The sequence below is a fragment of the Gobio gobio genome (assembly GCF_949357685.1).
Source record: "Gobio gobio genome assembly, chromosome: 11".
Lineage (NCBI taxonomy): Eukaryota > Metazoa > Chordata > Actinopteri > Cypriniformes > Gobionidae > Gobio > Gobio gobio.
The window spans coordinates 39,636,840-39,653,512 of record NC_137104.1 but is presented as its reverse complement, the minus strand read 5'-3'; the positions used below and the strand labels follow the sequence as shown (position 1 = coordinate 39,653,512).

General features: G+C 39.2%; 2 protein-coding genes across 3 annotated transcripts in view; both read right to left on the bottom strand.

Moving 5' to 3' along the window:
• Positions 1–16,673, bottom strand: part of LOC307133598 (craniofacial development protein 2-like) — a 1,416,430-nt gene that overhangs the window by 293,070 nt on the left and 1,106,687 nt on the right. The window lies entirely within an intron of this gene.
• ing4 (inhibitor of growth family, member 4) lies at positions 545–12,279 on the bottom strand. Of its 2 annotated transcripts, XM_079828487.1 has the most exons (9): positions 12,215–12,279; positions 11,682–11,753; positions 11,208–11,374; positions 10,789–10,903; positions 10,552–10,666; positions 9,016–9,051; positions 8,627–8,771; positions 2,654–2,715; positions 545–2,477 (listed from the first exon to the last, which is right to left on the bottom strand). In XM_079828487.1, exons 1-9 carry the CDS (start codon positions 12,249–12,251, stop codon positions 2,438–2,440), a joined length of 789 nt encoding a protein of 262 aa, XP_079684613.1. In that variant the 5' UTR covers positions 12,252–12,279; the 3' UTR covers positions 545–2,437. The 2 variants fall into 2 exon arrangements, with proteins under 2 accessions (XP_079684613.1, XP_079684614.1); XM_079828488.1 differs by lacking the exon at positions 9,016–9,051 and having other exon boundaries at positions 12,215–12,267.

The window sequence follows — 16,673 nt, the reverse complement described above, 5'->3', positions numbered from 1 at the left end:
TCAAATGTTTTTTTTTTCTTAGAAAAAGAAATTCATACTTTTATATAAACAAAAAGAAAAACATTGAAATATAATTTTAATATTTAATAATATTGCTTTTAATGTATATTCCATCAAATAAATCTTATTGACCCCAAACTTTTGCATGGTAGTGTATATACATACATACATATATATATATATATATATATATATATATATATATATATATATATATATATATATATATATATATATATATATATATATATATATATATATATATATATATATATATATATTTATTCAAAATAAGTTGTATTTAAATATCTCAGTATATCAGTGCTGTCAAATCAATTAATCGCATCCAAAATAAAGGTTTGTTTGCATAATATGCGTGTACTGTGTATAATTATTATGTATATATAAATACACACACATGCATGTATATATTTAGGAAAAAATTGTTGTATTTACATATAAAATATGTATATTTACATATAATATAACATTTATGTGTGTGTATTCAAATATACATAATAATTATACACACTACACATATTTTGTAAACACAAACTTTTATTTTGGAGGTGACATATTTGACATATATATATACACACACACACACTTATATATATAATCACAAAATAACATACATTTAAATTATATTAAATTATTTATTAAAGGGATAGTTCAAAAGTGAAAATTATGTCAATTTCCTCACCCTTAAGTTAACCTGTATAAATGAAGATATTTGGAAGAATGTTTGTAACCAAGCAGATCTCGCCCCCCATTGACTACCATAGTAGGGAGAAAAAAAATACTATGGTAGTCAATGGGGGACGAGATCTGCTTGGAACAACTTATTACGACATAATTTTCATTTTTGAGTAAACCATCCCTTCAACACTTCTTTATTAACATTTCTACTTCTGAGATGACTTGAAATATTGTACACTACGTTCATGACACTTTTCGAACCACAACATTCCAGAACGTCAGAAAGAATGAAATAACGACCAGCAGACACAATGACGCTTTCATAATCAGGCATTGTTCATTCAGCATGGAAGACACCAGACCCAATATCTGACATTAGTACAGTACTCTAGAATATCGGGAACAATCAATTCACAAAGCAACATCACAAAGGCAAAAAACACGTGACACAAACCCTTCATCGTACACCAGACAATATAATCAATTAGAACCGGCAAAGCACACTGTGTAGCACCAGGTTTTGAAACTGTTTGCATTGTCTGACACACCTGTAATTGCTTTATTAAAACAACCGAATCATAAATACAAGTTATCAACACATTTAATTCTGACATCTCGCAAAAAGTATCATAATGCTTTCACGACGTCAACACAATGACTGAGATCCATTGTAAGCTGTACTGTGTATTTTGCACGTTTAACCAAACCAAACACATCATCTTTAATATATTCATAAGCACCAAAATCCAGTCGCAAAGAACCCTGCTGCTTAACTCACAGCAATACTAGAGTAAATTCATCGTCTACAAAAGAAAATGCATTAAATGACCAGGTGTCAGAGCGATTGAATTGAACATTGCATGCTGTGTTAATGCTTTTCAACAGTCTGGATAACAGTCAATACGATCTAAGTAGTGTGAGACCATAAGCACCAGAAAATGTCTGCATTGAAGTCTACAGTTGTGGAATGGACCTGACGTGAAGAAGTGGTCTTCAAGTGCAGGATTTGTGAATGTAAGACACAGACACAATAGTGTAAAGGTCTGAACTGAGTGTGAGTAAAAGTCAAGTTAAATGATCCCAGTGAGCAGCTATTGTTTTGTAATTGCTGGTTTGTCATATTAACAGCTCAGATCTGGTGAGGTACGTTGATATAACTCTTGCCCTTTTCAGAATATTGAAATGAGAAAATAAATTAGGTAAGGGATCGGATTCAAGCCTGTTCTGGGACCTGTTCTGCTTTATAACAGTCACAAACTGAGACTAGTAGGAAATGATCCCATATTAGAAACCATCTGAGAAGGATACTGACAGCAATTATCCAGTCTGGAATAAAAACCGTCAAAAAGAACTGCGAGATCGAGAGTTGATATGCTCCCTGACTGTTTTGACAGCTGAGTTCATGCGTTTAAAATTAGCTTTAAAAAAGACAATCCAAATAAACGAACCGAAAATATAAGAATATAAAATAATGCAGAACCAAAACAAAATAATCCATAACAAAAGTCATCTTCATTATTGAACACATAAGTTAAAAACTACACCTCCTTCATCTTCACCCGTCATCCCTTCTTACTGTCTGGCTAAGAGAGGGATGTGAACATGGAAAAGAGGACGACAAGCACCAGATTAAGCAGAGAGTGGATCTATATTAGTGTCTATGGAGGGCCTTAAAAACACCTTCAACCCTTGCGTCTGCCTCTACCTCCCTCTCTGTGAATTCTTTTGTCTTGCATGTTCATTTTTTCTTCCGCTCCTGTGAACATCTTGGGCAGTACCTGATGTAGAAAGAAAATGAGGCAAATGTTGAAATATACAAGTATATTCACTAAAACCGTTATTTAATATTGCTTTATTTAGAGAGTAACTTCAGACTAAAATGTCTATTTCTACACTGATGTCCGGCAGCATTGAATTGCATCCGTTTCAAGGCCAAAAATCACATGACACTAACCATTTCCCCCTGGGCTTGGTGGTCAGACCCACACAGGCAAAGTGGAACCACTCGATAGAACACTAAAGAAAGAGAAACACATATTCAACATGAGCATATTACTCTGAATATAAATGTTTAGAAATTGGTAATTCAACATGAGCATATTACTCTGAATATAAATGTTTAGAAATTGGTAATCTAACATTGCGATCAAGGAATTATATTTACAGTACACAGGGCCCCAGACAACAACAAAAAGAATCGCAAAAAAAAAGCCATTGGCCCCCTATAAGAAAAAAAAGGTGCCAAATAATTTTTTTTCAAGAGCCACATAAGATTAAACATGTGTTTTAATTTTTAAACACTTTAATTTCAGTCATCCTGTCATGTTTGCCCTCCTTTTACAGCATCAGCTGGAAATAATGATCACTTAAAGGATTAGTTCACTTTAAAGTGAAAATTACCCCATGATTTACTCGCCCTCAAGCCATCCTAGGTGTATATGACTTTCTTCTTTCAGAAGAACACAATCTAAGTTATGTTAATAAATAGCCTGGCTCTTCCAAGCTTTATAATGGCAGTGAACAGAGCTCATGAGTTTAGAGCTCAAAAAAGTGCATCCATCCTTTATGAACGTACTCCACACAGCTCCGGGGGTTAATAAAGGCCTTCTGAAGTGAATCGATGGGTTTTTGTAAGAAAACATATCTAGCTTCCGACGGACTGCCTTCCGTATTCAACTTACAAAGAAAGTGTAGTTTCATGAGATGAATGCTTCAAACTTGTGAGCCCCGTTCACTGCCATAAAGCATGGAAGCGTCAGGATATTTATTATTATCAGAAAGAAGAAAGTCATATACACCAAGGATGGCTTGAGGGTGTAATTTTCATTTTAAAATGAACTAATCCTTTAAAGTGGGTACTGAATGGCTTTTCCAACTTGAGAACTATTTGCAGTCATAAATGATTGTTTTTTTACACAGAATCTGAGCCAGTGTCAGGGACAATAATTATGTCAACATCACTTGGCCATTGAGTGTGTTTGCCATCCTCCTCAATGTATGTTGTCATATGTCTTGCACATAACCAGTCTATGTGAGGGCTATGATGTATATTTGGTGAAAGGCAGCTCTTCACATTCAAATAGGTGATGTTGAATTAAATTTTTTAGCTCCTTCCATTCTTTATCATCATGTAGAAAATAGGTTAAGTAAAAATATAACAAATATGTAATAAGAAAATGCTCCTTTCTATAGTTATATTTTCTAGCTGGCTAATGAGTTAATGGAAATTTAATGGCTATTGTGAGGTAAATCACATGACATATTGTTCTTAAAGGGTTACTTCAGCGACTTCACCCCCCCCCCCCCCCCCCCCCCCCCCCTCATGTCCCCCTGAGACGAGAGAATTATGCATTTTATTTCTGGAAAAAAATCCTCCGATGACGCAAATATTGTCATTTTGCGTCATCGCAGGATTTTTTGGCCAGAGGCTAGAGACTACAGCCAGAAGTAGGAGCTAGTTCCGCATGTTTTCAGCCGCCCACAGGGGGGGGGATCTCACTCACAGAATGTAAACACGCACGGCCGCTCGGCTCGGGCATTCATAACGGAGCGGTCTGAGCAAAGTGAGTGTTTCAAAATTTCAATGAATTCCTATGACAGTTTTAGTACTACATACTAAAATAGTATAATATAGTACTACAACATTTTAGTAAGTTGTACTGTATCTTTCAACATACCTTCTGATGTTTATTCATGTTTACTTCATGCAGTAGCTAGTAGTAAATAGGAAGAGATGATTGGTTCATGTGCAGCTTGAACTGAGGGACTACAGCACATTAAAGAGCCAGTTAAAACCGTGATACTCTCATGTCGAACGAATGAGTCCAGTCCCCTGCTGCCCCAGCCCAGCTCTCACTCCACCTTATGTCACAAAACAATTTTTTCTTCCTTGAAATTGTATTAAATAGTAATTAGTACACTTTCAACAGCTAATACGAGCAGTATTTTTACTAAATATTATAATAATAATATTATTTATTAAATTTACACAAATTTTTGTCTTACAAGTGTATGTCACATGACTTGAGTGATTGCTCAAGTTGCATGGTGAAAGGACAAAGAGAGCCCGTTCCCCATTTAGCCAGGTTGGCTAAATGCTACCTTGGAGTCCAAGCAACATTGTACCCCAGTGAGAGGGTGTTCTCGGCAGCAGTGTTTCTCAACTGGTGGATCGTGACCTAAAAGTGCGTCGCGAGACCGTTCTGAGTGGGTTGCGGAGTGTCTGAGAAAACGTGTTGTCCCGATTCAGTATCTGCGGTCAGATGATATGTTGTAAGGCTATATGTCAATGTCATTTTCGTAGCTGGTTACGAAATAAAAATGTTCTCACCTTAGAAAACCGAACTTTCCTATCCTGTCAGCCGTTACACTGTGCTCGTAGTGCATACTCTTCAATTACATGCGCAAATGCGGCGGCATGCGCGGTATATTACTTCATAAAGTGCAAGAGAAAAACTACAAGCAAGCAAGTAAGTCATGAAAAAAAGTAAAGTACCAATAAATCACGTAACTGGTACGACGTGTGTTAGCTGGGAGGGATTTGCATTAGGGCTGAACGATATGGACAAAATTTCATATCTCGATTTTCATGCCAGATATCTAGATATCGATACAATAAAATATGACTACGCGTTCTGTGAAAACCAGAATCTGAATTAAAATGTTTGATTTAAGCCTACATTTAAAAAATTTGTGTCAGAAAATGTATTGTTTTTAAGCCTTTCGCACGTACGATCACACAGGTGTGATCAGTCTAGGCTGGTCCCTGGAGCGTATGATCAAGTGCATCATATGATCAACTGCTAAATTCAAATGTTGAATTTAGCCAGAGACAGGCGCGATCAGAGCTGTCAAATATAACAACTTTTCAGTGTTTTCAACCACATACTGTTTATTTTAGGTTTCAAACATATTAAATTCACATAAGTACTAAAAAAAAAAATACATTTAGAGTTTGTAAAATACACACTGATGTCTATGGAAGAGGTAATAATAATCCAGTTTCCATTATAATTCGACACGTTTTATTCTTATCAGATACGCATTGTGTACGTAACTTCAATGTTTACTCTATTCTATTCCCAGTTCACCAGCCACTTACTTTTAAGTATTTTGGGAGAAGTGGATGAATTCACGTGTTGTAAACATAGAGGTTGTAAATCCAACAGATCCGATTCTCTGAACTGCGTCTGCGGCACAAACTAACAAGGCGGCGCCCATCGCGCATACAGCTCAACTAACGCGATCGTTATAAAGGTGTTTAAACAACAATATACTTCCACTTGCATGTATTTGACAATCGGAATATCAGATATTTCATGCCATAGCTAACACATTTGTGAATATTCTGAATACAAAATGAAAAAATGACATAAAAGCAGATCATCATTCATTCAGCGCTGTTGCTGCTGCGGTGTGTCACGTGACAAGCAATGACGCGTCACCATGGAAACGCCGCCCCCCCCTCTCACAATATAGTTCCCACGTCCCTGGTAGTGTGTGCGCGCTGGCTTTAGCGGTGCATTCAAGGGCACTCGTAAAACTGATGTTTGTTGTGACTGCCAGAGTTGTATGCAGGGCGAGCGCGGAGAGGGGAAATCTATATCGTTGCTTTTTTCGATAGTAATATCTTGAAAGTTCATATCTAGATATAGATACGATAACGATATATCGTTCAGCCCTAATTTGCATGCAGGTATGATGTTCATTCTGTTCATCAGGAGCAGTTTTCATGTTTCATTAACAGTTCATGTTCACTTTGTATATTTTTTTATTTGTGTGGTGGCTACTTTATTGTATTAACAAAACCTGCTGTTTAATATATTTAGCTTATAGGCCTATTTATTCATCAGTGTTAGTTATATTGGTACAATTTTTGTGTTTGTTAAGTAGGCCAAAGTGGGACAACACGTGTGTGTGTGTGTGTGTATGTGATCAATTTTTGTGGAATAAATTTGCTTGTTTTAAAAAAAACAAACAACAACACTAGTCTAGACTAGTCTACAGTGGAGGCATTTATTTCATGCTAACTGCTCTAAAGAAAACGTGAAGCCAATGTATTACTAAAGATAAAGATAATAAGTTAAATTATTGTTGTTGTTATTATTAAGTTAAAAGTGAACCTAGTGTTATTATTGCTGGTGCCCTGCCATGAACCCTGCCCCACAGCAAACAGAACTGAACCGATGCTCCAAAACTGTGATATGAACCGAACCGTGGCATTGGTGCATCGTCACACCCCTACTAAATACATTTGAGTGTGTTGAAAGTTTGCTATAACATTACTCTGTGTATTCGCTCGGTGGCTGGTATGAGACACTAGACATATAGATCGATATTAGAATATCATATTAATAAAAGCTGGATGACTAAATGACTGTTGCTAAATGATATGTGTGGCAAGGGGGACGTGGTTCAGCGAGGTCAGCAACGGGAGAGAAGAGGCAGGTGACGAGCGGTACGTAAATGGGTTAAATGCAGAATGACATTCACCTGTGTTTCGTTGCAGTAATTGGCGTGGGGAGACCGGATAAAAGCCGGTCGGAAACAGGAAGCGAGGAGAGAGATAGCAGCAGAGGACTCGTGTGACTGTCGTGAAAAAGCTCTGGAGAGCGCACCTGTTTTTGTTGGACTGAGAATCTGAACCTGAGTTGAATGCGCGGACAGCGCACATTTGTTTTGTATGCAGAGAGAGTTAAAATAAACACACGAGTCCCAGCAAGCCGACCCTGTCTTCTTCCTTCATTACAAGCGAACAGTTTTACAATATGCAGTTAATTTTTAAATGTATGATGGAGAAAGCTCTCTCTTATTATGCTATGTTAGCCACTTAGTAAACACAAAATAGTGTTGTCTCTGAGACGTGGTAAAACATGGTACTCATGGTAAATCAAGAAAACAAGCGTTTCAAACAATAAGACTAACCGCGTTGCGCTGTATAACGATCAGTTTTCTGTTGATAAATGTCTCACCTGTCTAACAAAACACATAATTTATAAAGCGTCTTTGATGTTTCCATGGTTTCTATGAAAGTAAAACTGCAAATCGAGGGTAAAGCGGATATGACGTCATTGTCAGGCGGTGCAAGGATACTGTCAGTAACACTGGTTAAAATCTGATCTCTCTAGATTTAAACATGTTTGGAAACGTTTGGCATAATGTCAGTATTCAAGTCAACAAAATATAACATTGTTCTAGTGGTTTTTGGATATTTAATCTAAAAATCGTACATATTGTGCCTTTAAAAGCCGAGACATTGTTTATTAAAAGTAACAAACATATTAAGAGTAACAAAGCACGAAGCTTATTGCGATTATTGGATGGCAGGTGCGCTACAAATAATGCAAAGTTGGGTGTTAATTTCTTGACAGGAAAAGATGATCCTCAGTCATTTTCTATCTTTCATGCTGGCACAACTAGAGTCTGCTTTTCTATTAGCAGGTGGTCTGTCAGCGTTGATGTTTGAAAAAATCTGATATTTTTCATTTGTACATGTTTTTCTGACGTGGAAAGCTGATCCTTGCTTTCCCTGTGCATATTTTGGGAAAACCCAAACTCAGAGAGTGTCTCATTTATTACATCAACGCAATAAAAGATGTGATAGGCTACTCATCACAGAATAATACACAGGTAAAAAAAAATTCAATCATAACATGTATATTTATATTTATATTGTCGCCAGTGGCGATCTCAGCAAAAATATAACTCGAAAATTAATATTTTTGCTCGCAAATGTGACCGTTTTAGGCGCAGTCTGGAACCCTGGTACATGACTAAATATTTAACCTCCATTTGAACTTTTAATGGGGAAATACATATAATGAAATAAAGTGTAAGAAAGTGTAAGTGTACTGTAAGTAATAAGATATGAGAGGCTGTGAGTGTGTTGGCCTTTGTCACAGTGCATTAAATGAGGAAGGAGACTCACGTCTGTATTGTCACAGCCAATCATCTCTCCGTATGAAACCTGGTGGCAGAGGCAATAGGTGGGCTCGTTGGGGTCCACTGGCATGTCCAACACATCTGAGGGGTGCACGTTCCCAAAGTTCACAGCCGGGGTTGAAAACTCAGAGCTGAAATGTTAAAGGAACTAGTAAATCGGAATTCCATTTTTCCACCTCTGAGTCTTAATTCAATTTTATTATATTTTTGAATGTGTTTTTTTTTTTTGGTGCGTTTTGCATCTTTTATTAACAGAAACAATTAGAAAGGCAAACATAAATTCTGCAGAACAGACTGTAGTGCAAACTGCTAACCCTTTGGTATTTCTAAACATTAAAAATGTATTTCAAAACAACTTCTTAGATATTTACGTACATGTCGCAAGGCTCCAGTTCCCCTCTCCTTTGTAATCTATTCAACATCACAAACAGAATCTATGACTTACAGTCTAAGCAAATCTCTATAAAATGATGAAAAATAAAACAAAACTTTCTGTGCTACTATCTGTGGCACATACACTACTGTTAAAAAAAAAACATTTTCTTTGAAAGAAGTCTCTTATGAACTCTTATGCTCACCAAGGCTGCATTTATTTGAAACCCAAAAACTGAGTAAAAATGGTTGCACTCTATTTTACAGTATGCGATATTTCAATGTACTTACAAGGGCTTTTCACACTTTAAATAGTTAACCCTGGACCATTCTAAACCTCGGGTAAACTGAATACTGAACTGACGTTTCACACTGTACATTCCTAAACCCTGGGTTAACGTTCTTATTTGCGGGGTCAGTGTCATTGATGGGATGATCGCAGCACACGTTGATGTTTACATAAAAGCTCTAGCATTGCGCATTGTCGTATTGCCGACTGTACTATGGAGTTTATACTGAGTGGATACTTTGTAACTATAAAGGTAAGAATGAAACGGTCTCTTCTTCACTCAAATTTACACATTTTCTGTCAGCATTTTACATTTTTCCTCTCAAACGCTAAATTTACTGTTTATATACAATGTGCAGTGTTTCTGTGACTGTCCAAAGCACGCAAATATGAGTACACGATTGGTTGTCTGTTGCTTAGCGTCTAGCTTTAACATTCTATCACTGCATCGTTTCACACTGTACAAGTTTGCCACCGCAATGCGGGGTTAACACTACAAAAGCGGGTAACCCCGGGTTTAAATTACAAGTGTGAAACGTTCCTTTAAACGGGGTTACAAGCAGGGTTTAGAACAACGATAACCTGGGGTTAGGTCAAAAGCCCTACAAGTGTACTTACCCACAAAAGTACTGAGTTGTGTAAGGTAACTACATGGGTTAAGTTAAGGTTTAGGGGTAGGTTCAGGTTTAGTACCTAGTTATTACCCAGTTAGTGTCATTACTACAATAAGTACATAGTATGTTTATGCAAAACAGGACTTTAAAATAAAGTGCTACCATAATAACAGTCATATTTTGAAATATTTTTACAATTTAAAATAACTGTTTTAACTGTAACTGGTAATTAATTCCTGTGATGGCAAAGCTGAATTTTCAGCATCATTACTCTTCAGTGCCACTTGATCCTTCAGAAATCATTCTAATATGCTGTCAAATAATTTGGTGCTCAAGAAACATTTCTTATTATCAATGTTGAAAAACGTGATACATTTTTTATGTCTTTAACTTCACTTTTGATCAATTGAACTGTCCTTGCTGAATAAGAATGAACTTCTTTCAAAAAACAAAACAAAACATTTGAATGGTAGTATTTATGTCCTAAGTGTACAAAGCAGAAATATTTAATTACAAAAGCAAACCAGTATGAAAATGATTGTTTCTGCAATTCTGCTTGGTGTCATAAGCAACACAGACATTACACACTTTCCCTATAAAAACAGAATTATCACAGATAATGTGTGGTATTCTCACCCTTGCGTCAGTTTGACCTTCTTCTGTCCGCTCTTGGAGCTGCAGTCATCGTCAGAGCTCTTCACTTTTGACCTAGTGCGAGTCACCTCCTTCTTCTTGGGTCCTCGATGATCACCTTCAAACAATAAACCATCACAAACACTGTTGATGTACAGAGATTCACATATGAGATGTGCAAATGCCAGAACAGCACTAATAATAGACATAAGCACCTATCTCACAAAGCACAACACTCACTCTTGTTGCCCTTGCTGGAGGTAGAGTCATAATCGGTGCTTTCTATCTGTTTCTCCTTGAGGTCAGCCTCAAAGCGAGCCAGGTCTGTATCCAACCTTCGAATATGCTTATCCACCTAAAAGCATAGAATAAATGAAGTGTGATATGTCATAAGGAGTAATAAAGCAACTAAATGGACATTACAGATCAATTTTACAGTACATTTAATATTCACTATCATTTAACAGTTTGGGTCAATACGATTTTTAAAATGTTAAAGACAGAAGTCTCTTATGCGCACCAAGGCTGTTTTTATTTGATCAAAACATTGTGAAATATTATGACAATTTAACAGTTTTCTCTTTTAACATATTTTGAACAGAAATGTGCAGTAGATATAATAGTTCACTAGCAAGGAGCAAATGCAAATTCACACTAACCATCTCGTAGGTTTGCATCGCAAGCTGGACCTTGTCATCTCCAAACTCCTTGCACTTCCCATAAGACTGCTGGATTTGCCTTAACAGCGAGAGCTTCTGTTCGGACGACAATGTCCGAGCGTTAGCTGTGTATTCACGAGCCAGAGAATCAATCTGTCCTTTCAGATCTACAGAAAGAAGAAATGTAACTTTATTTTAAGATGCCCCTGTTACACTGTAATTACACAGATAAGTACTGTGTAATATTAATTAACAACATGCACTTATATAATTAGGTTTTGTTTAGGGTTAATTGCTTGCAATTATGTAATTTAATATTATTACTGTAATAAGAACATGTTAGATGTGTAACGGACACTGTAAAATGACCACTTCAGAAGAGATTTACTATTCCACAAAATCAGTCACAAAATATAAATATATTATTCTATATTACTGTATTGATTTAGAGGCAGGTCTACAGTGTAGACTCACCCTCTGTCCTCTGGTCCAGATCTCGCATCAGCTGGAAGTTCCTCTGCAGTTCAAAGGGCAAATTCTCTATGCCTAAACAGATAAAGTGGTATATGAATCTTCTACACTAATATCAAGCCATAAATAGGTCAATGCGCATTAGTAAATGATCTCCTTATATACGGGCGCAAGCGAACTAGATTGTATTGAAACACTGCATTTGATGCTTGACATTGAGCTTTAATGTTTACACGTATTCATTTACATCATTTAATTTTTTTAACAGCAAGAACATTGTCACATTTATCGGCACCGCTCCCACCAAACAAATCTACAAAACCATCATTCACATCATTACACTGTTTACATATACCGTTAGCCCGTTAGCTTCAGAGCCCAATAACCGTACTAATGTATTTATTAGCGCTATTTTGTGTCGTTGCGCGATCGTTTTATTGCCAATTGTGTATGTATGTGAAACGTGCAGACATGCTGGGAACACGGAAGATGTTTATTTATGGGGATGAAAATCGAAACAAAGACAATAGTCTTACTGTCCAAATAGTGCTCTAGATACATTCCAGCCGCCATCTTGACAAACACAAACAAAGGTTCTTCCGGTATCACCGGAAGTCCTCGGGCCGGGTGGGGGTCTTAGAGGGGGGTGGGGTCACGAGTAGGGGGTGTCTGTTGAACCCGTCTATGGTTGAACCCTTTCATCTACTTGAAAGTAGGTTTAAACAGAATGATAAAGCTCCTCTTTGGATCTTCAAAGATATACTATGATAAATAGCAAAATCTAAAAAAATACCACAACTAAATGACATTGTGCATGATCATTTTGAACATTTTTGAGGGTATGTACGAGATACACTTAGCAAAAGGGTGAGATGTGTCTGAAACTGCACTCTGTTGTAGCACGTGCAGAATGAATCCTGCCATTGTCTTGCTTCCCACACTGTAAAATCCAACAGTGATTCTAACTAACACTTTTGAGTTAACTTTAGCCTACTCATAACTAGTAAAAATATAGTAATCTGTAGGCTAGGCTACTATTCACATACTTTGCTTTGTTTACTCAGAAAACCCAAGTTAAGATTAATTGATTGGTTTGAGTGCCATTTTGTAAAAAAAAAAAACACCGTTATGGTGATGAATAATTTATAATAAACTATCGTTAATTATTCAGTCAGAAGCTCAACTTTTAAAAGCAACCTATTTATTACTTATCTTAGGTTGCTTTTAAAAGTTGACCTATAGCTTCTTAGGTTGCTTTTAAAAGTTGACCTATAGTTGACCTATAGCTTCTGAATAATTAACTATAGTTAATAGGTCAACTTTTAAAAGCAATCTATCTATTACTTATCTTCCTTTGAAACCAAATAACTGTGATTTCGTTCTGCATCGCTGCATCAATAGATAATTACAATAATATGAATGTTCCAAGTACCCAACCAAAGGGAACTCTGATCACCATAATGTTTTTTTTTTTTTTGGCTTGACAAAATGGCACTCAAACAAATCAATTAATCTTAACTTGACTCTTAACTTAACTAAATCATTATAGTTAATGATTTAGTCAGAAATTAAGTCACCTTTTAAAAGCCGTATAATGACCGCTTAAAATTTTATTGCTAATGCTTATGTCATAAACTTTTAATGGGGTTGATATAATCCATAAAATCTAAAGTAAATTATCAAGTACTCTCTATTGTTCTTTTTTAGTTATTAGAACTCTTGTGTAAGTGAAATATACTAACTAAGCATTTGTTAGTGCTAACAACATACTATTCCTTTTTCACTTTACTTGTTTTTTTGAGGCAAAGCTTGCATGTTTTTTTTGTAAGTAAGTCTACAATTAGATTTTACAGAGCAGGAAAGATGTCATCTTGATGGCAGTGCACTACAATCCCAATTTATGCCTCCACATGAATGGTACCTTCCCACATACCTTCCCACAAACAAGTCACCCAGGCCGTTTGCTCTGATGCATCCCCATACCATGACAGATGTTTGCTTTAGCACCTGTGTTGCTGATCAAATGGTCCCTTTCGTTTTTGGGACTGAGAACTTGATGTCTGTTTTTCCCCAAAATAAGCTGATGCATGGACTCATCTGACATTTCCACTGTCTCCTGGACCATCTGAGAAGAATTCAGATGGAGAACTCTGTGACATCACTGCATAAAACTGATGTAGCTTTCTCCATGCTTAATAGAGATTCAAGTGGCATTCATGATGATGCAGCATGCAGACAATGGTTTTCTAGTACCCCCGAGCCCATGTGGCTGTATACAGCGTAGCATGACGGTTCCCTATCATAGGTTCACTCAACGCTGCGAACCGTCGCCATGGGAACACTTCCGGTGTGACGAATGTCTGAAGCCCTTATACCATCACGCTAATTCATTGGCTAGTGGCGCTTAGCGTCAAACCGTCAGATTTCATTCCTTCAGGAAACGGATCATCTGTGCCCTTAGGAAAGCTATTTTGCTACTAAAGCTAACCCATCGTGTTCACAGCTACTTACCCTGTTTTAGCAGTTCCTTTACTCCTCAAAAGCGGACACGATGAGCTTCAAGAAATGTTTGGACCGGTGCAACAGATTCATTGCTGGAGACGACACTCATGACAGGTGCGTGATGTGTTTGGGCATTCAGCACGCCCAGGCCGCGCTTAGCGGTCTATCTGACTGTCAGCACTGTGATAGCCTACGCATGAAAGTGCTTCGCTCTAGGCTAGCTACCTTTAAAGGCTGCCTGCCTAATCCCCGCTACCACGTCTCTGCGGCCGCCGAGGCACCGCACGAGTCGGACGCTTGGGACGACATGGGCGAATTACAATTTATGGATAGTGAGCGGACAGATTACAATCCTTTTCGCTCTCTTTCCCCCGGTCGGGTTTGTCCGCTTGAGAATCACGACCGTGTCGAGCCCGTTCCGTTTATGCACGACGAACTGCGGCCTACCCCAGAAGCCCGGGACTCGGTTTCTTTTGGTTGCGGCCTGTTCGATGATGATGTGCTCTCTACAGCGGCTTCCGATTCCGAGGGACTCGCAGGCGAATCAGCCGCTTCTCTTCCTCCGAGCGGTCAAGAGAGACAAGTTTCCCAGTCATATGACGAACTGATAGAAGTTGTCACTCGCGCTGCACAAACTGGGCCTGGATTGGGACAGCGAGACCGCGCTAGATCGAACCCAATCGAAGCTGGACGATCGTTTTTTCACTAGCCGTGCGCCAACTCAGCCCCGCCGGCCACTGCCTTTCTTCCAAGACCTCCACCACGAGGTCTCGAAGTCTTGGAAGCAGCCATTTTCAGCTCGTATTACCAACCCCGCGGCCGCGGATTTCGCCACGATTTCTAAAATGGCGGACTTTGGCTAAGCAAGCTTGCCTACTGTTGAAGAGACCCTCGCGGCCCACCTCGCGCCTAATTCGGCTCCGTCGTGGAAGTCTCGTCCCTTATTGCCCTCCAAACCATGCAGAGTGACCTCCTCCCTGGTCAATAAGTCTTATATGGCAGCTGGACAGGCAGCAGTTTAGTGTCAGTAGAGCGCCACCTTTGGCTTAATCTCCCTGACATTAAAGAAAAGGAGAAATCCTTTTTGTTGGACGCCCCCATTTCCAACGACGGCCTTTTCGGGGAGGCCGTAACCACGGTGGTGGAGAAATTTCGAGCAGCAAAGCAACAATCTGGCGTGTTTCGGCAGCTTATTCCACGTCGGTCTGGGGAATTCTCGCTCACGCTCGTCTTCCCTTCAACGCCGTGAAGTTCAACGAAGCAAACCCTCTCCTATGGACCCCCCTCGCAAGGACCGGGGACCTAGGACCCGCCCACCTATGCGTCAGCGCAACTACCAAAGCAAACGAGTAGACCTGATGTTGACGGCTAAAACCTCTCGTCCTCAGGTCGCCAAGAATAACTCCTGATCACTTTGCTCGTCTTCGGAGGCCAGGCCCTCCATTGGAGAGTTTGGGCGAACCACACAAGTGTATTCGCATCTCTCACTGTGGCCTCCCGGCTCCGGCCTTAACCATCCCGCTGCTAAATGCAACGGCATTCAACCCCCCCAGCACCGGGATGGGGTTCTCCCCACGTCAGTGCGTCCATGGGAGGCCCCAGCTATGAGACAGGAATTTATGTCTCTCTTGGAGAAAGGGGCTATAGAAGAAATACTCCCCTCTCAAGCAGAAGCGGGCTTTTAAAGCCTTTACTTTGTGGTGCCCAAAAAGGGTGGCGGATTGCGCCCGATTCTGGACTTGTGTCGTTTAAATCTTGCACTCAGAGTAAGCAAGTTCAAAATGTTGACGCTAAAGTCCATCCTGACCCAGATACAAACCGGAGATTGATTTGTAACCATCGATCTGAAGGATGCGTATTTCCACATCCAGATCGTCAAGAGACACAGGAAGTTCCTCAGGTTCGCTTTCGAGGGCAAAGCTTACCAGTATCTTGTCCTTCCTTTTGGGCTAGCCCTAGCCCCTCTGACTTTTACGAAGTGTGTGGACGCTGCTCTAGCCCCATTGCGGCTCCAGGGCGTTCGTGTTCTAAATTACCTGGACGATTGGCTAATATTAGCTCAATTTCAGGAACGGGCTGTGGCTCATCAAGATCTAACTCTCTGCCACTTGAGGAATCTGGGTTTCCATCTGAACCTCCAGAAGAGCGTTTTGCACCCGTCCCAGCAGACAACTTTTCTGGGCGTGGATTTGGACTCGAATGTAATGTGGGCACGGCTGTCTCCTGCACGCGTTCAGTCTCTGCAGAACTTCCTGAGCCACTTCAAGATAGGTCACCTCGCTTGTGTTGGTCTTTGCCACAGACTGATGGGCATGATGGCAGCGGCATCCCCTGTAGTACAGTTGGGCCTGCTCCATATGAGACCATTTCAATGGTGGACCAAAAGCATGAAGATTTCGCCCCACAGCCATCCCTCCCGCCAAGTCTTGGTGACTCGCAGGGGTTCTCGTGCTCTACGTCCATGGTTAAACCTCCCTTTGCTCCGCCGTGGAG